Source organism: Rutilus rutilus (genome assembly GCF_951802725.1).
Source record: "Rutilus rutilus genome assembly, chromosome: 7".
Taxonomy (NCBI): domain Eukaryota; kingdom Metazoa; phylum Chordata; class Actinopteri; order Cypriniformes; family Leuciscidae; genus Rutilus; species Rutilus rutilus.
The window spans coordinates 11088530-11109460 of record NC_140221.1 but is presented as its reverse complement, the minus strand read 5'-3'; the positions used below and the strand labels follow the sequence as shown (position 1 = coordinate 11109460).

Sequence of the window (20931 nt, the reverse complement as noted above, 5' to 3'; positions counted from 1 at the left end):
GATCACGTTTTGTAAATAAACTGCACTTGGGTTCTCTACAAACTTGCTTTCAGTGGACAATTGTTACAGTAACTCAATTAAGTTAAAACAGCATTCCCTTGTTTTATGTTACATAAAACTGATTGAAGTAGGTTACAACAACAAAATTAGAATTTATGGGTAGAATCGGGTAGAATACCTCCTTAAAGCAACATCTGCACATCAGTTTTTACAGTAACCTGTATGTAACCTCATATGTAACCTATAACTTGGTGTGTTGTAAGTCGGCATCACTGATATTATATAAGCAGCCTCTTATTTGCTCAAGGCAATGGCTTTGCTCATCAATATTAATCATTATAAGCTATGTATAGGATTTATATGTGTATTTTTGGCGACAAAACCATTTATTCATATTTGATACATGATTTGAATATGATTATCAAATGATTTTATTGCTCAGGTACGGTTTTCCCCCTAACCATAACCTAGATAGATAGATAGATAGATAGATAGATAGATAGATAGATGCAGCTTCACACTAATGAACATGTAATGACTCGCACGTGAAAACTGAGATGCAGTGTCATCTACCAGGTGTTATGTGCAGACGAGACAGGAGATCATGTATATCTGTTTGTCTGCTTAGAGTTTCACCGTGTGCTTGAGTGTCTGTATATTTAAGTGTGTTTACTATATGTCTACATGCAGTACACACTGGTCAAGATACCTTCTGCTATCAAAATCTTTGCAGTCTGAATCTCTATACTGTGACAACTGCTGACAGTTAATAATAATAATTATTATTGTTGCAGATTCTCAAACGCAGCAATTATAAAGAATGTGCATGCTAAAACGAAAGTGCAAAACTTAACATAGTGTGAAATGAGTTTAATTGTCTTTGAAGGAAAACCTAAACCTTCATTAAATCTTTAAGGAAGCTCTTCTTGTGACAGCAGCGTTAGGTGTCATGTGTCCAAATGAGTGAGAGTGCATCAAACTGTTTAAATGGATGTGGCGCACCATCCTGCGGGTCATCCAGAATACTTTTTGATTGTTCCTTTAAACACTGATGGAATTTAAACGCTTCTGAAAGGCTAGATTTGTTTTACTTCATGTAAGTTCTCAGATCATTTTAATATTAAGCTGTGTTTGTGCTTTGTATAAATTCCTTTGTCTTAAATTTTTTTTTTCTCTCTAAAAGATTTAATCTGAACTCAAATCGACCAGACAACTGTTCCAGCTCATTTAACATACTAATATCAATCGCACAGGTGAGGTCACGTGGCGTTGCTATGGCAATAGGGAGTCAGTTACTCGAGAGCAGCTGCACACCTGTGTGGTAATTTGTTAGACCACAGATGCAAGGGAAATAATTCAGAGGCTAATAGAGATTAGAAGGGCAGTAAAATGCCAAAGAAAAGTGATACAGCAAGAAAACTGGAAGATGGTGAGTTGTACCTTTTATTTTGAATGTATAATAGGTTAATAGTTACATTAAACCCTAATGACCATTATTTTAGTAATTTAATAGTAATTCTTTTTTTATTTAAAAAAAAAAATATATATATCCTGTCATCTGTTGACATTCTGCATTTAGGGAGCTACTCATATATTTATATATGTATTTTTTTCTTTCTTTTTGGTAGTGGGAATAGATATTGATGGAGAAGTGGAGAGTGCTGAAGGTAAGAAAAAATATTACACTGAATTCTTTTTCGTTTTTTTCTCCTTTTTTCTTTCAGAATTTGTAACAATCTGTGTTTATCTTTTGTTACTCAGCAAGAATGTATTGTTTTTATGCATTTTCATGACAATCCAATTGTGTTCTCTTTTTCTCAGAGGACAAAAAAGCAAAAGGCAAAGGTGCTAAAAAAAACGCAGCCGGTAAACGGGGCAAAGGAGTCACCAGTGAGGATGGTGAAGATGAGGATGATGAACCCCCCAGAGGTCGTCGAGCAGCCAAGAAAAAGAAAGCTGCACAGGCAGAAGAGGAAGACAGCGATGATGATATTCCACAGAGGAGATGTGCTGGGAACAGGAGAAGAGGAAAAGTGCGAGAAAGTGGGGGAGATGGGGAAAACAAGAAGTCCGGCAGAAAAAGCAAGAAAGGTGGAAACAAAAAACAGGGGAAAGGAAAAGACAAGGACAATGACAAAGACAGTGACAAAGATGAAAAGAAGAAAAAGAACAGTAGGTATGCTGACACAAGTGGTAACGCGACAGAACTGGATAATTAAATGATAATTAATTGACTTTATTAACTGCTCACGAGTCACAACACCTACACCAAGAGATCACTGAATATAAGACAAAACTATTTAATTCCAGTAATAGATAGGCCAACTTAAACTTTCTCTTTTACAGTCCATCCCCAAAGTTCTAGTGAAATGTTGCTATTTTTAAGGTGTAATTTACATGCTATATTTCCGTATTATTTATAAAAGTGGTAAGTGTTGTTAGAAAACATATGGTCAACTATCCGAGCCTCTCCCTATAACCGCGACAGTATCATTTTAACTATTTAAAGCCATTGCATTTTTAATACTATGTCTCCCCATACACTCTAGACACACACCTGTACTAGTTAGAGCTCATGCCATTAATCTCCATTATCGACTTCTAACCATAGATTAGATTTTAACTAATCTCAATTTTTGTCTTGTTTTATATTTTGCAATGTACTTTTCATATGTCCTTGTTACAGAGTAATTACACAAATAAGTACTAAAAGATTTCTTTATGGTTACACTTTATTTGAAGGTGCCCTTGTTACAGTGTAATTATACAGGTAAGGCAGTAATATTAGGCACATTGATTTTCTGATCATTTTTTTTTTCCAGGCACATTTGACCTTTTCCAAACCACATTAATCGTAATAACTACTATTAATTTTGGTATTTAATCATTTATAAGTGATATATAATTGTTCATGAAGGCTGGAAATGAAAAATGCCTGGTGTGAAATATTCAGGTGTGTATAATTATTAGGCACGTTTTTCTTTTACAAATAAAATAAGCCAAAAAAAAGAAAAAAAAAAAAGAAGAGATTTAACTCAGACTTAAAAGTCAAAAATTATTAAATCCCCATGAGAAGGATGCAATAATGCAATACTAGAAATGACAGTTAAGGCATGACCATTGGAAAGTGAAATAGTGGGGGTCATTTTTTAGGATTTTTTACCTAACCTAAGTCTCTGAGACCTTGACACCTTGCACTTCTGGAGAATTTAGGTATTGCAGTTCTGGAAAATGGTGGCGCTGGAGACTTAAGGATTCCTGATGGTTTCACACTTAATTCTTCACCTTAATTCGTAATTATTTTGCAGTTAACATGTGTCTTTTCTTCTCCACCTGTTTTTGTCTGACCCTGCTGACCCAATGAGTATTTCACTTTCCAATGGTCATAACTTATCTGCAATTTCTAGTATGGCATTAGTATTGCATCCTTCTCATGGGGATTTAATAATTCTTGACTTTTAAGTCTGAGTTAAATCTCTTTTTTTTGGCTTATTTTATCTGGAAAAGAAAAAGAAAAGAAAAGAAAATCCTGAATATAATGCGTTTTTCATTTCCAGCCTTAATGAACAATTATATATCACTTATAAATGATTAAATACAAAATAATAATAGTAATAGTAGTTATTACGATTAATGTGGTTTAGAATTGGTAAAATGTGCCTGAAAAAAAAAATATGATCAGAAAATCAACGTGCCTAATAATTCTGCACGCACTGTATAATTAGGGTAAGGGTTTGGTTTATGGTTAGTTGCATAACTATGGAAAATTTACTGTTAATACTGTAGAAATTACATGTACAATGTGTAACAAGGACACTGTAAATTAAATTGTAACCATTATTACTATACGTTTAGGGTTAGGGTTTGGTTTAGTGCTTGTAATTGTGCATAATTTAATGTTATTACTATAGTGTCACGGTATGGTGCAGGCAGAAGAAGACGAAGAAGAATAAAAAATTCCAATGCAAACTTTTACTCACAATATAAATCATACAGGTACATCGAAGACGGGCAGAAGGTTCACACACATTTAATATGACGTAGATCGGACAATCAACAAGGCAATTCACAGGGCTTAAATACATAGGGAAACAGATCAGGGAAACAAGACACAGCTGACAAGGCTAATGAGGAAACAGGTGTGACAGATGAACTAATGAAGGTTACCATGGAAACAAATGAGTGGCGGGAAAACAGAACAAAAGACGACATGTGACTAATGAAAACAAGACTCAGACAGAAACACAACTGTGACAGTACCTCCCCCTCCCGGAAGGCGCGACCTCGCACCGTAGATAGACCAACTGCAGAGGGAGGGGGCTCAGGAGGAGGAGGAAGAGCAGGTGAAGGGCAGACAGAAGGCAGAAGGGACCAGGGTGGAGCAGACGGTGCAGGAGGCCAGGGCGGAGCAGGCGGAGCAGGCTGTGCGGGCGGAGCAGGCAGTGCAGGCAGCAAGGGCGGAGACGACCCTTCAGGCGGCCATGGCGGAGACGACCCTTCAAGCGGCCATGGCGGAGACGACAAAGGGAGGAGCCATGGTGGAGAAAGGGCAGATGACTCCAGGGGGCCGACTGACGGAGGCGGAGCAGGAGGAAGAGGATACCCGGATGGAGCTGACGAGCCAGGGCGATGCTGAGGATTCCGAGGGACATGGCGATGCTGACGGCTCTGGCGACCGAGGCGCAGGCAGGGATCCAGAAGGCCTTGATGGAGCTGGAGTGACAGAGGACTTAGGTGGAGCTTGAGGGAGTGAGGAGCCCAACAGAGCCAGAGGGACGAAGGGACAAGGTGAAGCCAGAGGAGTGTAGTCCCGAGGTGAGGGCAGGCCGACGAATGACCAAGGACGGAGCCGGGGGGACGAGGGGATGCAGCTCAATGCAGCTGGTGGAATGATGGGCCACGGTGGAGATGAGGGAGGTAGGAGCCAAGGTGCAGCTAATGGACCGACAGGCCGAAGTGGAGTCTTGGTCACGGAGGTCGGAGGCGGAGACCGGGGATCCACCGACCCTGATGGAGTTGGCACCTGGCAGACCTGCGGCGAACCCACATCACCGAAGATGGACTGAGGGTGAGCTGAGGGGCTGACAGGAAGCAGTGGAGGCAGGGATGAGAGATGGATGATAGGAGGAGGCGGGAGAGGGAGGCTGGGTGGGAGTTCAGAAACAGGCTCAGGTTCTGGAACAGATTCAGGCTTGGGAACAGACTCAGGCTCTGGAAAAGATTCAGGTTAAGGCTTGGGAACAGGCTCAGGCTCGGGAACAGATTCAGGCTCGGGTCTGGGAATATGGACAGTCCTTGGGGCAGGAACAGGTCTAGGGACAGGAACAGGTCGAGGAACAGAACGGGGAACAGGAACAGGTATTGCCGTGGCGGCGGCCATCCTGGCTGAGGGCTCAGGTGGTGAGGCGGCGGCCATCTTGGCTGAGGGCTCATGCTGCGTTCACATCAAACGCGAATAGAGCATCTGGAGCGAGTGATTTCCATGTTAAGTCAATGTAAAGACGCTTTTACGCGCGTCTGGATGTCCTGCAGCGCGATGGACGCGATTTTGCCTCATTCACGCGCCCAGTTCGTACGAAAAAGGCGAATTGAGCATCTGGCGTGATACGCGCAAGTAATTTTATTTGGTGTTTTTTGTGCATTCGTTTGAAGTGAATTTGCGTCTGACGCCCTAGTTGAAAAATCGGAGCTTTGGCATCTGTTCATGCCGCGTTAACCAGTCAGGAGCCTGCTTGCTGCTGTCACGTGGTGAAGTGACGTGATAAACGCGGGCAGGCCCGCTTTTCAGTTTATAATGTTATTTTATATTTTTGGCCTCAATAACTTATTTTATATGTTTGGCCTCAATACATTATTTTGTAATATGACTAAATGCCTGGTGTGGTTTTAATGCACAACAAAGCAAAGCTTTTATCACATAAAAACTTGATTTCAATATATGAGACATATTCATTTTGTATTGAATGCTATTTATTCCAGATCTAAAGACAACCAACATACTTTAGTGTATAAGAACATAGTTTGTGTCTGGACAGTGTTTTTTTTTACAGGACAGGTTAATTACTTTTGGAGGCTGGCTCCATTTATAATCAAAAAAAAAAAATTACAGATTAGGTGGGTGAGGGCGAGGGTGATCATTGCTCCGATGCGGGACTACAGGTCATCAAACTGGGCGCGGGACAGGCGGAAGTACCACTGAAAGCGGCCGTCATCCAGGCCCAGCTCCTGGAGAAAGTGTTGAAACTCGCCAAACTGGGTACGCCTCCAGAGGGTCTGGTGGACCCAAGTACGGAGACGATGACCCCTACGCCGCTGTTCTGCTCTCCAGAGCAAATACGAGCGGTGACTCTCTCGCTGAATGCTCAATCAACATCAGCCTTCTTGCAAACAGACAACCGCCTAGCACTTGCCCCTCCCACAAGAAGAATTTTGCCTCGAATTCGCTTTGGACGCACGAGTGGATTCAAAATTTTCAAGCGTCCAACTAGACGCGATAAACGCGAATTTGACGCCCAATTCGCGTGCGGTGTGAACGCAGCATCAGGCAGCGAGGCGGCGGCCATCTTGGCTGAGGACTCAAACGGTGAGGTGGCGGCCATCTTGGCTTAAGACGAGGACTCAGGCTCTCGTCGTCAAGGGCGCTGGTGGTGACAGCAAGGCAGCAAAAGTCCTTGGTAAATGAAAAAAAGTTTTGGCTCTCCTGAGCCATGACAATAATTCTAACCCTATCGTCCATGTTGGGCGGTCCGATATTCTGTCATGGTGTGGTGAGAAGGCAGAAGAAGATGAAGAAGAATCAAAAGTTCCAATGCAAACTTTTACTCACAATATAAATCATACAGGTACATCAAAGACAGGCAGAAGGTTCACACACACTTAATACAACATAGATCAGACAATGAACAAGGCAACACACAGGGCTTAAATACATAGGGAAACAGAACTAATGAAAGTTACCGTGGAAACAAATGAGTGGCGGGAAAACAGAACAAAAGAAGACGTGACTAATGAAAACAAGACTCAGACAGAAACACAACTGTGACATATAGTAAACACATATAAAAATTAAGGGTTACCAATCTATACTATCTTTATAATTCTTATCCTTATAAAATCTATCTTTAAAATTTTATTTTGTTGTTTTAAAGGCAGGGTAGGCAGGATTTTTCTAAAAAACTTTTTCCCAAATTTGTTTAAACTGTCTTTATATACCACTACATAATTAAAATGTAAGTACTCTGAAAAAGAGAGTATAAAAATCGAGTGTCTGTAGTCCTCTCAGGACTGCAATAAACTTTATCATTATGAATATAAACAACTAACATGGCTGTTAGTACTCACTATCAAGCTAGCATATCGATACTGGTAAAGTTTAAAATATATTGAGTTTGATTCGGTAACGAGCTAGTAACATAAGGCAAAGCTAAAAACAGGTTGCATTGATACACGGTTTCCCATTACCATCAGTTACACTGTGATGAAGGTGAATTTCGTTTAAGATTCATAACATATACAGTGTTTTGCATGTAAGAGCTTCCACGATGAAAGCACTGTTGGCTCTGATGAGGACTAACATTACACTCTGGTGACAAGTAGCCTACCTTTCTACCTTACTACAGTAGTACCTTTTTTTGCCTTGTTTGCCTTCGCTTACTGTATATGCAGGTACTGGGAATTTTGACTGCTCTTTCTCTGCCATAATTGTGATTCTTCCTAGCTTCCGTGCCTCTTCCCCTCCTCGAGTCAAACGGGTGCGCGCATGTGGGCAGCTCCTGTAGCAGCAGGGGTGGTAGCCATGGTAGCGAGGGAGAGTGACAGTCGCCCAGCCAATCATTTCATTCGTTCCGAATGGAAATAAGTAGCTGTGTTTATTGCGCCCTGAGAGGACTACAGACACTCGATTTTTTATACTTTCTTTTTCAGAGTACTTACATTTTAATTATGTATTGGTATATAAAGAAAGTTTAAACAAATTTGGAAAAAAGATTTTTAGAAAAAAACTGCCGACCCTGCCTTTAAGCCTTTACAGGCTGGAATACACTACACAACTTTTAAAAACACTATCATACACTTGCAGATTTTGTAATGGTTATACACTAAACAACTGAGGCATCACACACTACCAGACTTTCAGCACAACAAACAACTAGTGTTGAATCATCCAGACTGAAAATGTGGGGAAGAATCTGTACACAATTCATGTTGTGTATTCCAGCCTTAAACAACACTTTTGAAGTTCATGCAAGACAAAACAACTAATTTTTATGAATGAAGCACTTGATCACATCATGTTCTATGTCTTAGTGGTGATGATTCCAAATCAGATGAAGAGGAGGAGTCCATGTCTGAAGGAGAAATGGCCAAACTGATGGAGGAGGTGGAGGAGAAGAAGAAACTGATAGCAAACATCCGGAACAAGCCCTGGCGAATGAAAAGACGACTTAAAGTCCTCAAGTACTGAGAAATCTTAAATGTAATGCAACAAAATGTTATAATGAATCAATAAGCTTCAAGACACCCCATTAAGACGTGACGATTCAGCAAGGCATTCACGATACAGCAAGGCCTTATTGTTTTTATAAAACAAATAATATATTTAGGGGATTTTATTGTACTAACTTAATGGAATAGTTATGATCCATTACATGTTAACCACTTTTTGAGCATGCAATGCGATAATTTTTGACCCTGAGAAGTACAAGTGTGATTTTTTTATTTTATTTTTTTTTTTTTGGACCATTTAACCTTTTTGAATAATGTCCATGATTTGTGTCTGGGTGAAGGTAAATGATGATGGAATTTTCAATTTGGGGTGGAGTACCCCTTTAAGTTTAGTAGTTTAAGTGAGTTTATTTCTTTATTAGGCCTTGACATCCACATCATATCAGTCTCTATTGTGTATTTTAGCTTAAATGTAGCTTTAAAAATAGATAGTTATAGTCCTTGAAGCTTATTGATTAATACAGTGATCCAGTTAAGTGTCAATGTTACTAGGACTATGTTATGTTTCATTAATGTTCCTTTGTTTCCTGTGCAGTATTAGTTTCTATAGTTACTAAATTCTCCTTGTTTGTCGCCTTCATTACTGATTTCATTCACCTGTGTCCCCTTGTTAATCCTGTGTATAAGTACTCTCTGTTTTGTTCATTCTTTTTCGTTTCAGTTTATGCGGTTTGCAATTTCTCTTACAAATTCTGAGATTCCTTCATTGTGCGTTTTCTGTGAACCACCGTTCTGTTACTGTAAAGTAAAGTTTTTAATCTCCTCCTTTTAACAATCCCGTGTTCTCCTTGTGTTTGTAGAGAGGCTCAACAGTTTGTGGATAAATTTGAAGGTGCATTGGGCAAAGGAAAAGGCAGGAAGCTGTATGCCTACAAAGTGATGATGATGAAGGTAGGAATATGAACATCTTCACTTTATGCATCACTATGACTGTTGCTGAAAATAAAACATTCCTATTTTAAGAGAGATCAGACCAGAATGTCAGATAGAGATTCTGGAGTGGACTTTTTACTCTAGAACCAGTAAGAAAACACCTAGCAATGCCCTAGTAATCGCCCAGAACTCCCTAGCAACAACAAAGCAAGGGGTTAAAACAAAACCTGAATACCTTAGCAACCACATTGCAAAACTCACGGTGGCAACGTGTATACTGTAGGCAAACGCCAATAACATTTTCTTGAAAAAGATAAATATCTAGTTACCTGCAGCCTCCTAACATTCCCTGTTTGCTTTGTGCCTCATCATACAGAAATGGATAAAGTTTCAAAGAGATTTTGAAAATTTTAGGACATCGTGCATCCCATGGGAGCGGAAAATAAAGGAAGTTGAGAGTAAGTACTAATGATCCCCTCCCATTCACTTTACATACAGGAATGGTGCGTATCATTTCAGCTGTCTTACTGATGATAGAAAATTATTTATTTGACCGAATTAGAAATTGAGCCATATTCATTAGGGTGGTCCTTATTTTTAAAGTCTCCAATTGTCATGCTCTTAACCTTTCAAATTGTTCCTTTATATAAGAAAATACAGCATGCCAATTTTTATGGCAGTAACATAATAATTACTGGTAGCTCAATAGCTTTAAACTTTCTGAGATTTTGATGATTTTCATAAAAAACTCCATATATTCCTAAATATGTATTTTAGATGCATATCTCAGTTTACTTATTGCAGAAACTAAATCCAAATTAATCCATCCATGAACTGGTTTAGCAGATTTACCTTTCCTGGTGGAATCAATACATATTTCTATTGATGATCACCTTGGTTATTGTTTGTGTTTAGAACACATTTTTTGGTTAAAAAAATTAAAAACTGACCCGGAACTTTGGCCGAATCAAGCAGATTATCAGGAGGCACAGGCAATTATACATGCAATGAAAGTCGTCAATGATCACGCCTAGAGAGGTGTGCCTCTGATTCAAGAATGCAATGGCTATCTCACACACTTTGAAGAACAATTGCAGTTTCTCCTTCATGTGGTGGAAGATCAACGACGGATCTATCCAGACTGCAAAAAGTCAACACTGGCTGCTGAGCATCAGAAATGAGGGATTGTTGAAAACTTTGTGCTTTTTTTAAAATTGTTGTCATTGTTGTCATGTCAGTGTTGCTCTGATTTCAATAAAATGTAGTTCATTTGCAGCAACTTTTAATATTACTTATTAAATATTATTGCATATCACAATAACGCCGCACAGCTTAACATAGGCAATCTTCCACATGATTGAGCTACCTCTAAATATCATTTGTTTGTCAACATTTTTGCATATTTCCAATTTTGAAGTTAAAAGGAACAGTATAAGAGGTTAAGACACTAACATTTTGCGCACAAAAAAATTTAACTTGATAAGGACCACCCTAATATTCATTTATTTGAATTTTTCTTGCAAGTAAAAAAAAAAAAATGGTACTCAACTAAAAGTTCCTTATTCTGAGCCTTGGCGATGTTTCATCCATTTGCAGGTCACTTTGGCTCCTCAGTTGCTTCATACTTTATTTTCCTCCGTTGGATGTACGGTATGAACTTGGTCCTCTTTGGCTTGACTTTTGGCCTGGTTGTGATTCCAGAGGTCAGTGTTTTATCAATTATGTTGTGGTTTACCTACATAAGTATCCAATGATGCTCTTTCGCTTTAAATTCAATAAGAGATCAATAAAGTATCTTTCTAATATTTCTATCTACAAAAAAATGGCTGCTGTCCTTCACAAATGATTTAAACATATGGAATTATCCGCAAGGTTCTCATGGGACTTCCATATGGGTCCATTCCTCGGAAAACTGTGCCGAGACCAGAGCAAGCCACTGCTATGGACTATGCTGTTCTCACAGATTTCAATGTAAGATCATGATACATGTATACAATGGGGTCCGAAAGTTTGAGACCACTAGTGAAAAGGTCTATTTTGCATTTTAAATACAATTTTCAGAAAACATTTAGAGTGAAAGTTGAAAATAAACATGACTTTCAGAACGGCTTAGTATTTTATGTCACCCTTTGGATAGCAGCAACAAGAACTCCACATGGTCATGTAAAACCTAATGATCATGTTCTCCAGCATGATTTGAGAATTAATATCTTGTGCTACAACGGAATCTAAAAAGTTTCATTAATTTTGCATCATTTTAATTTTTCTGTTTATTTGCAGGTTTAAATTAGATTTAAAACCCCCAGATTATTCAAACATTTTTTCTTTGAAAATTGTGTCATGGAATTAGACAGTTACGCAGTGTTTGTCACATTTCTTATTACCATAATATAAATGTATGGTTATCAATAACACTTTTTGATGCCTTCTCTTTGACAGGGTTACTGCAAGTACTCTGTACTTTTCTATGGCTACTATAATAACCAGAGAACCATTGGCTTCCTGAAGTTTCGTCTCCCTCTGTCCTACCTCTTGGTGGGCATTGGGTCCTTCGGGTATAGTCTCATGGTTGTGATCCGAACGTGAGTCCCTCTTTCATTCATTGCTAGATGCTGTAGCAATGACATGAAATGTTCTTGAGAAGTACATATGACTGTGAATGTATATGCCTATACCAAAAAAAAATTCTTTCAAAAGTATTATTGTTCTTTGTAGATGGCAAAAGGTTGTACAGAATCTAGTGAATTGTCTTTAATTGTACATCTAAAATGGTTAAAAAAGATTGTGTTGTCAGATTAGACAGCTAATGCTGAATTTTTTTTAAATAATCCAATTTAAAGGTAAAGTGTTTAATTTTAGCACTAGTGGAATTGTAAAAAACAAACAAAAAAAAAACTCAGTCTGTTATGCTGCTTGATTCTGCAAACTGGTGTTTGTTATATTTATTATGGTAATCATAATCACACTGTTTTGTAGCAGAGATAGTTCTACCGTTTACTGCACTTTGTCACTCTTCTAGTTATTTACCTGTGACAGTTAATGAATCAGAGGTCTTGCAAAGTCACAGAAAATAGCTGCAAAACATTTCAATTTTGATTGAATAATTGTAGTTTCTGAATTTTCTGAATGTTTATCTGTATATCTACAATCTGCTTTACATGTGCATTTTACACATGCATTCAAAACAAAATGTCTGCAGATGCAAAGATCGACATTTAGCATTACTATAACAGGGAGAAGCTTGAGTCTTGTCAAAGAAATATGCAAGAATGTTTCCCACGTCAGAAACAAAAAAATAAGGCAATTGTGAGATAAAAAAGATGCAATTATGAATAATAGTAATTTTGAGATATAAAGTTGCAATTATGAGAAATGGTCAAAATTGTGTGATATAAATGTTTGAACTATAGTCAGTATTGCTAGCAGTAAAGTCACGATCATGACATATGCTTTGTGAGATATAAAATAAACACAGATGTAGTTGTGAGATATGAATTCAGCTGCACAAAGTAATGGCGCAAATATAAGAAAAAAGTTATGACAAAAAGTTGCAATTGAGGAACTACAATTATTAAGTACAATTATTATAATTATTTTACATTTCCTCACCCTCATGTCATGTCATGGTTGATTTCTATGAACTTACTGAAATTAATGATAATCTTCCCTTCCACCACTTCAAATTAAGAAACGGCACAATTTTTTATTGATCCTTTCATATATTGTAATATTTTTAGTGAACATGGGCAGCCAACCCTCTGGGGAATGGAAGACATATTTAACATTAAAAAAAGAACCACTTCACCTAAATACGAAACATTTTCTCCAGATAGCCTAAAAGAAAGTTCACCACACTACACAGTATCATTCTATGAGTATTACAAACATGATTGTTGTTTGACTGCAATTGGAAATTGCGCTTCTGTTATCCTGCCGGCGAGAATGGATTCTTTACAAGTGTTGAATAAAGTCCACTCTCGCTGTTAGGATGGCTAAAAACGCAGATGTGGGGGGAGGGGATGGAGAAGACAGTGAGTTCACCTTTGCCTGGAAGATGTTCACCAGCTGGGATTATCTTATTGGGAACGCGGAGACAGCCGACAATAAATACGCCTCCATCACCACCAGCTTCAAAGTATGTGCTTTTGTGTATATGTGGAAGTTTTGGGTAGGTGTTGATGTGTGTGTGTGCTGACCACTGCATTTTTTTGTTTCATGGTCTGGTTGTCTTTTCAGAGATCTGAGGTGGTCAACTCTCTGTAAGACCAAATAATCTGGCCAGATCAAGTGATATGGTTTATAAATGTTCGTTTATCACTCTGTAGCTCCAAAATGGTCTTGCATGAGATTTTCTCAGTTTGGAACCTCTAATGTGTTCTGCAGGAGTCCATTGTGGATGAACAGGAGAACCAAAAGGATGAGAACATTCATCTGAGGAGATTCTTACGTGTCTTAGCCAACTTTCTCATCACCTGCACACTTGGTGGAAGTGGCTATCTCATCTACTTTGTGGTCAAACGATCCCAAGAGTTTGCGAACATGGACAACCTCTCATGGTACGAGAAGAATGAGGTAAATATAAGCACAAAACCACGTTCAATATCTTGTCTTAAGTACACTAACAAGATACAGGGGTTGGTCAATGAAACTGAAACACTGACCAATGTTGTGTTTCACGCCTGTATATGTGAGACTTGGTGGCCAATCTTTACTGATATTACATTCTATCAGTATGAGCACAGTGTGAAGCTTGAATTAGCAAAGCAATAGCACATCTGGACATAAACAAAATGTCAAGCCACAACATAATGGGAGACATAGAGTTCAAAAGAGGACAAATTGTTGGCGTGCGTCTCACTGGCTCATCTGTGTCCAGGAAAGCAAGTCTTTGTGGTGTATGGAGAGCTATGGTATCCAGGGTAATGTCGGCATACCACCACGTAGGACGAACCACATCCAACAGGAGTAACTGTCGAAGCAAGAAGAAGCTGTCTGAAAGGGATGTCCAAATACTAACACGGATTGTATCCAAAAAACATAAAACCACAGCTGCCCAACTCACTGCCAAATTAAATGTGCACCTCGACTCTCCAGTTTCCACCAAAACTGTTTGACGGGAGCTCCACAGAGTCAATGTTCGTGGTCAGGCTGCTATAGCTAAACCTTTGGTCACTCGTGCTAATTCCAAATGTCAGTTTTAATGGTGCCAACAGTGCAAATCTTGGGCTGTGGACAAAATGAAACATGTATTGGTCTCTGATGAGTCCGTGAGAGTTACGGTGTGGAGAAGCCCCAAAGAGGCTTAACACCCGGACTGTTGCTGCCCATAGTGAAGCACGGGGTGGATCATTGATGGTTTGGGCTGCAATATTATGACATTCTCTACTGTGCTTGATAGGTGCGTCACTGCCAAGGACTACCGAACCATTCTGGAGGACCATGTGCACCTAATGGTTCAAACATTGTACCCTGAAGTTGGTGCCATGTATCAGCATGATAATACACCAATACACACAGCAAGACTTGTGACAATAATTTGATGAACATAAAAGTGAAGTTGAACATCGACTGCACAATCACCAGATCTAAATATTTTTGAGCCACTTTGGGGTATTTTGGAGGAGCAAGTCAGAAAACGTTTTTCTCCACCAGCATCACATAGTGACATGGCCACTGTTCTGGAAGAGGAATGGATCAAAATCCCTCTGGCCACTGCAGGACTTGTATCTGTCATTCCAAAGATGAACTGATGGTGTATTGGCTACAAAAGGAGGCCCTACATGATACCAATAAATTATTAAAACCAGGTGTTTAAGTTTCATTGTCCAACCCCTGTAGATGATGTAATAACAATAACATTTGTATCTCAGATGGAGATCATCATGTCTCTGCTGGGGCTGGTGGGTCCGATGCTCTTTGAGACTATCGCAGAGCTGGAAGAATACCATCCACGTATCGCTCTCAAGTGGCAGCTGGGACGTATATTTGCACTCTTCCTTGGCAACCTCTACACATTTTTGCTTGCTCTGTTCGATGAGGTCAATTCGAAAGTAAGTTTTCTGATGATAACCATTTTTATTTCCACTTCCAATCAGTGATTTTTAAGTGAACAAAACCTTTTCTTTCTTCAAGCTTGCAGAAGAGGATTCTATAAAAAATGCCAGCATTTGGTTCGTTAAGGAGTATTATGCCAACTTCTCGGCCAACAACCCAAATTACACAGGCACCCCACCTCCTCTTGATCCCTCTGATGGCATCAGAGGCCCTTGCTGGGAAACTGCAGTGGGATTAGTAAAGTGTCCATCTAATTCCTCCAGCAGAAATCATATATAAATTACTGTATATTGTGATTAATTGATGAAATATTCTGATCTAAACATTTATTTGCACATTTCTTGTGGCTTTATATTTGTACATCAAACCATTCCCACCCCACCATTAGGAGTTTGTGAAGCTGACCATATCAGATATACAGGTGACTTATCTGACCATCCTCATTGGTGACTTCCTGAGAGCGCTGATTGTACGTTTCCTGAACTACTGCTGGTGCTGGGATCTGGAGGCTGGCTGGGTGAGTCCGTTATATAGGTTCATCACCAGCAACCTAAACTGCCATTTTAGGTTTTGATAACTAACAGCCTTTTTCATTTTCAGCCTTCCTATGGTGAATTTGATATAAGCGGCAATGTGCTGGGATTGGTCTTTAACCAAGGAATGATCTGGTAGGACCAAATGCACAAACAGCACAATAACAACATAAAAAAATTATAAGCAATGGCCCCAAAAAAAAAAAACTTCTGGATTAGTGCACAGCTAGCCTTGTGTAGTTATACCGTTCTTAAAGCTGACTGATATTACAATGCATAAAAAGTTGGTTACACTTTATGGTTTCCTTGTTACAGTGTATAACTATACATTCAAGTACTGAGTAATATTAGTTAACAACATGTACTTACCATATAATTAGGGTTAGTGTTTGGTTATGGTTAGTTGCATGTAATTATGCATAATTTACTCTTATTACTATAGTAAGTGCATGTAACATTTTTAACAAGGACACTGTTAAAATAAAGTGTTACCAAAAAGTTTTCCTGAGAAATCACACCTGTTTCTTTGAGATCTAGTCCCTGTAAACAGCTAAATGAATCAGGTGTGTATAATGAACCAGGGGTGTTCAATCCTGCTCCTAGAGGGCCACTGTCCTGCAGAGTTCAGCTTCCGCTCCAAATGAAACACCTGAACCAGCTAATCAAGGTCTTACTAGGCATACTAAATTTACAGGCAGGTGTGTTGAGGCAAGTTTGAGCTAATCTCTGCAGGACAGTGGCCCTCCAGGAGCAGGATTGAACACCCCTGATATAGACTGTAGGCTGCACACTAGGTTCCTCAATGCTTTGAAGCTTTTCATCTTTTTGAGACAATTTTGACATTTCAATTACTATCAACTCTACATTGGACTTATTCCAAAACAATATTTAGCCTCATACTCTTTTGTACCTGTAGATATCAATTTATTTGTCTGTTGTTTGTCAGGATGGGGGCGTTCTATGCTCCTGGTCTGGTGGGCATCAATGTTCTGCGGCTCCTGAGCTCCATGTACTACCAGTGCTGGGCTGTAATGGCCTGTAACGTCCCACACGAGAGGGTCTTTAAAGCTTCTAAATCCAATAACTTCTACATGGGCCTGTTACTGCTCATTCTCTTTCTGAGTCTCCTGCCTGTGGTTTACACCATCATGACTTTGCCTCCCTCCTTTGACTGTGGACCCTTCAGGTATGCACACACGCACGCACGCACACACACACACATGCGTTTGGTTTCCATGTTTTATGGGGACATTCCATAAGTCAATGATTTTCATACTGTAAAAACCATATTTTATCCCCTAAACCTAAACCTACCCATCTCAGAAAACTTTCTGCATTTTTACATTTTCAAAAAACATCATTCTGTATGATATATATGCTGTTTCCCTCGTGGGGACCATAAAATGTCCCTACAAGGACTTCGGATATTGCAGTCTTTGTGGGGACATTTTGTTTGTAATTTTTACCAGGACACCCACCACACACAAACATAAGCTCATATGCACACAAACACATAAATGCATAATTTTTATTATCAAATTTACTCATGCTCATTGTTTCATTTCCTGTTACCACAGTGGGAAGGCAAAAATGATTGACATCGTTATGGAGACCATTGATATGGATCTACCTGCGTTTATGGGGACGATCTTAGGCTACCTAGCAAACCCTGGACTCATTATAGCAGCAGTACTTCTCATGGTGTAAGGAAATTATTAAAAACTATGATCACATAAAACAATAAAAAATCCTTATATTTGTATTTTTTATATCTTACAGTCTGGCCATTTACTATCTGAATTCAGTGTCACAGGCCTACCAGAATGCCAACATGGAGCTAAAAAAGAAAATGCAGATGGTTAGTAGTGTTTATGTTCAGAGATACACAACAATCTATGCTAAGATTTGTTAGATGGCACCAGTTTGTAAAACAAATTTTAAAGTGTGCTTTAAAACTTAGCCGGTGTGCATTTTAACGTTCATTTTTAGGCAAGAGATGAGGATAAGAACAGACGGAACAACAAAGACAGCACTAACCAGGTGATGAAGGACCTGGAGGATCTACTTCCCAAGAACTCTCAGATGTCCCATGCCCATCCGGAGAAAAATGCAGGTGTGCATTGCATAAAATGTTATGTTACTGTAAATAATAAATCAGCTCCATAGCAGATTGGGTGATCAAGGGCTTAGGGCATTCAATTTAAACATGGGCACTGCAATGTAAGCATAGGCGTACATCCATGTGAATGAGACGGAGGAAAGTTACAGAGGGAAGGGCATACAAAAAATTGGACTTAAACGCAGCCAAGGAACAGGTGAGCACAATCAGGTAAGCGAGGACTAGACAGGAGCTAAACAAGGGGTGTGGTAACAGAAACAGAGAGGCAGGACCAGGGGAGAACATGGAGAACATGGACAACATAAACAAAGGCACAGCCATGTGTTCAAGCATAAGATTAACATAGAGACATTGAACAAAGAAAAGTCAGACAGAACTTACAGGGCAGAACTTTGACACTGTTTTCTACTGTAATAAAGAACCTTTTGTTTTGTGCAATGGAAAGGTTCTATGAATGTTAAAAGTTCTTCATAGAACCATCAATGCCAATAAATAACCTTTATTTTTAAAAGTGTACCATATTATCAGATAAAATTGCTGTTTTCCAATATATACTGTTCAAAGGTTTTGAAAGAAATTATTAGTTTTAATACTTTTTATTCTTCAAAGAATACTGGTTTCAACATTGACATTAATATAAATGTTAATAGAGCACCAAATCAGAATAATAGAATCATGTGACACTGAAGACTGTAGTAATGGCTGCGGAATACACAGTTTTGCAATTGCAGGAATAAATTACATTTAAAATGTATATAAAATAAATACGGTATTTCAATCAAATAAATGCAGCTTTGGATGGCATAAAAGACTTCTTTTTAAACATTTAAAAATCTTACCGAAACCAAACTTTTTAACGGTAGTGAGTCATGTGTATTTGAATAGTTTTAAACAGAATTACAGAATTTATCCAAAAATAAGGTAAAACCTTTCAGTGAAACGGTGTCACCCTTCATTCCATTTGTTTCTTTCTGCCGTAGAAAAAAAGCATGACCAGGGTGGAAAATCTCCAAAAGTGAAACCAGGCTCAGCTGGAAATGACGTGCGTCTGCAGAAAGATGTGTCACTCGCGTCAGCCAATCCTAATGCCCGGGGGCCTGTGACTCGAGCACCAGGCCCCAGGGGACCTGGACCTCTACCTGGCCAACCAGGGGCAGGCAGGGGTCAAGGGCCACCCCCTAGACGCTAATGTCTGATCTATTCATTATCGTGTGCCCTCCCTGTCTACACACTCTAAAATTAATGTAAGCATTGGTTGTTTTCTCCAGAGAAAGAATATTTAAAAATTATTACATTATTTGGGCACGTCTGCAGAATTTTTTAAATGGTTAATATCTTTGTAAATTGCACGTATCATATACATACAGTGGCCCCAAGAGGAATTTGGACACTCAGTCACATCTAAAAATGTTAGAATGCAATTAGCATCTTCAAACTGATGCCAGAACTTTTCTTAAAACTAACTTCTTCCCTACGTTCTTTTTTTTTTTTTTTTGCAGTGACTATTAAACAACTGAGTGATTTTAAAGATAAAGTCAGTTTATCGGGTGTTGTTCATCATATTAACTTTAAGCATATTCCACTAACATTGGACATCCAAAAGTGTCCTAATACTTTTTGTCTTCATTTTGAACAGGATTGTTGTTGTTTTATCATCAGAAACGAATTGTGAAAGGTTTTGCTTGTAAAGTGTGTTCTAATATTTTTCTTTTAAAATATAGCTTGCTTTGATGTTTTGTTGTCTAATGCTTTGCATCCATACATTTTTAATTGTGTTTTAAGTGTGTAAATACTCTTTGGAGCTGCTGTATGTGAGATGTTATAAATCATACCACTATATACCTGTTGAAAAACTGAACTACAGTTACAATGCATTTGGTATCTATTCTGTTTTGTGTTTTATAATAATTCCAAGATCTGTGAAGATTTCAATCATTTCTTTACTTTAGTGACAGTTGAACTTCATGAAGATTGGGTTATGATCACTAAGATAAATAAATGACTAATAATGAATTAAAGCGCTTGAACTGGTTCTGAACGTTTCTGTATTTTTTTATTTTGTGTGAAAGTATGATACAAACCCAGAACCCAGTTATACAACTTTTCTTTTTCAAACCTCATGAGCTTTTTATGTCACCTAAAACGATCTTAAAGAGATCACCTAAAAATGAAACTTATGTCATCATTTACTAAATTTTTTGTAGCACTTTTTTTTACAGTCCCCATACATACTATGTTCTAATCAGTAATTGCAATAACTTGGTTATAACTAGGTACTAACCCTGAACCTACCCTTAAACCTAACCTTAACCCATAGTTACCTATAGTAACCCAATACTTTTGTAAAGACCACCCGTCGGCCCAACGATGGAATCCAACGGTGTGGGGAAGGTATAATGCGTGTATGTCTTTTCAGCGTTCTGTAAAGTTCACTTAATTTGTAGAATTTAGTTTTGTTTTTACTTTAGCTCTGTGCTTAATCTGACTCCAATTTCAAATGATTATCAAATTTAGATTGTGTTTCTTATTAGAATATAATCATAAATATTGATTATGAGGTAACACTTTATAATAACGTTCAGTTGTAAGTAATTTATAAGTGATTAGTTAATGATGAACTAAATCATTTACAAAACATTCATAAATGATTAGCAAGTGATATACTAACATTTTATGTATGTTTTGCAAATTCTGTTACAAGTCATTTACAAGTGATTAGTAAATGATTAACTAATTATTTACAAAACATGACTATGCATTCATAAATTATTAATAAGTCGTGATATGTTCATTATTGTATATATGTTCATTATTGTATGTATGTTTTGTATATTCAGTTGTAAGTCATTT

At 38.4% G+C, this 20931-nt stretch overlaps 1 protein-coding gene across 1 annotated transcript; it reads left to right on the top strand.

Moving 5' to 3' along the window:
- The first annotated feature begins 1277 nt into the window (after nucleotides 1-1277).
- Nucleotides 1278-20029, top strand: tmc2a (transmembrane channel-like 2a). The gene is made up of 20 exons (XM_084414847.1): nucleotides 1278-1429; nucleotides 1629-1667; nucleotides 1822-2176; nucleotides 8305-8454; nucleotides 9303-9393; nucleotides 9752-9833; nucleotides 10972-11078; nucleotides 11248-11346; nucleotides 11815-11957; nucleotides 13363-13510; nucleotides 13759-13947; nucleotides 15246-15425; nucleotides 15508-15666; nucleotides 15818-15946; nucleotides 16030-16097; nucleotides 16909-17148; nucleotides 17540-17665; nucleotides 17742-17820; nucleotides 17952-18075; nucleotides 19062-20029. Exons 1-20 carry the CDS (start codon nucleotides 1390-1392, stop codon nucleotides 19268-19270), a joined length of 2757 nt encoding a protein of 918 aa, XP_084270973.1. The 5' UTR covers nucleotides 1278-1389; the 3' UTR covers nucleotides 19271-20029.
- The last annotated feature ends 902 nt before the right edge of the window (nucleotides 20030-20931 follow it).

What these genes read in the sequence shown, in the direction of transcription:
- tmc2a (XM_084414847.1), top strand. Translation starts at nt 1,390, where the DNA reads ATGCCAAAGAAAAGTGATACAGCAAGAAAACTGGAAGATG. An exon ending in AAGAAGAAAAAGAACAGTAG is followed by an intron (nt 2,177 to 8,304) that starts GTATGCTGACAC and finishes TCTATGTCTTAG; the next exon opens with TGGTGATGATTCCAAATCAG. An exon ending in GGGAAACTGCAGTGGGATTA is followed by an intron (nt 15,667 to 15,817) that starts GTAAAGTGTCCA and finishes CCCCACCATTAG; the next exon opens with GAGTTTGTGAAGCTGACCAT.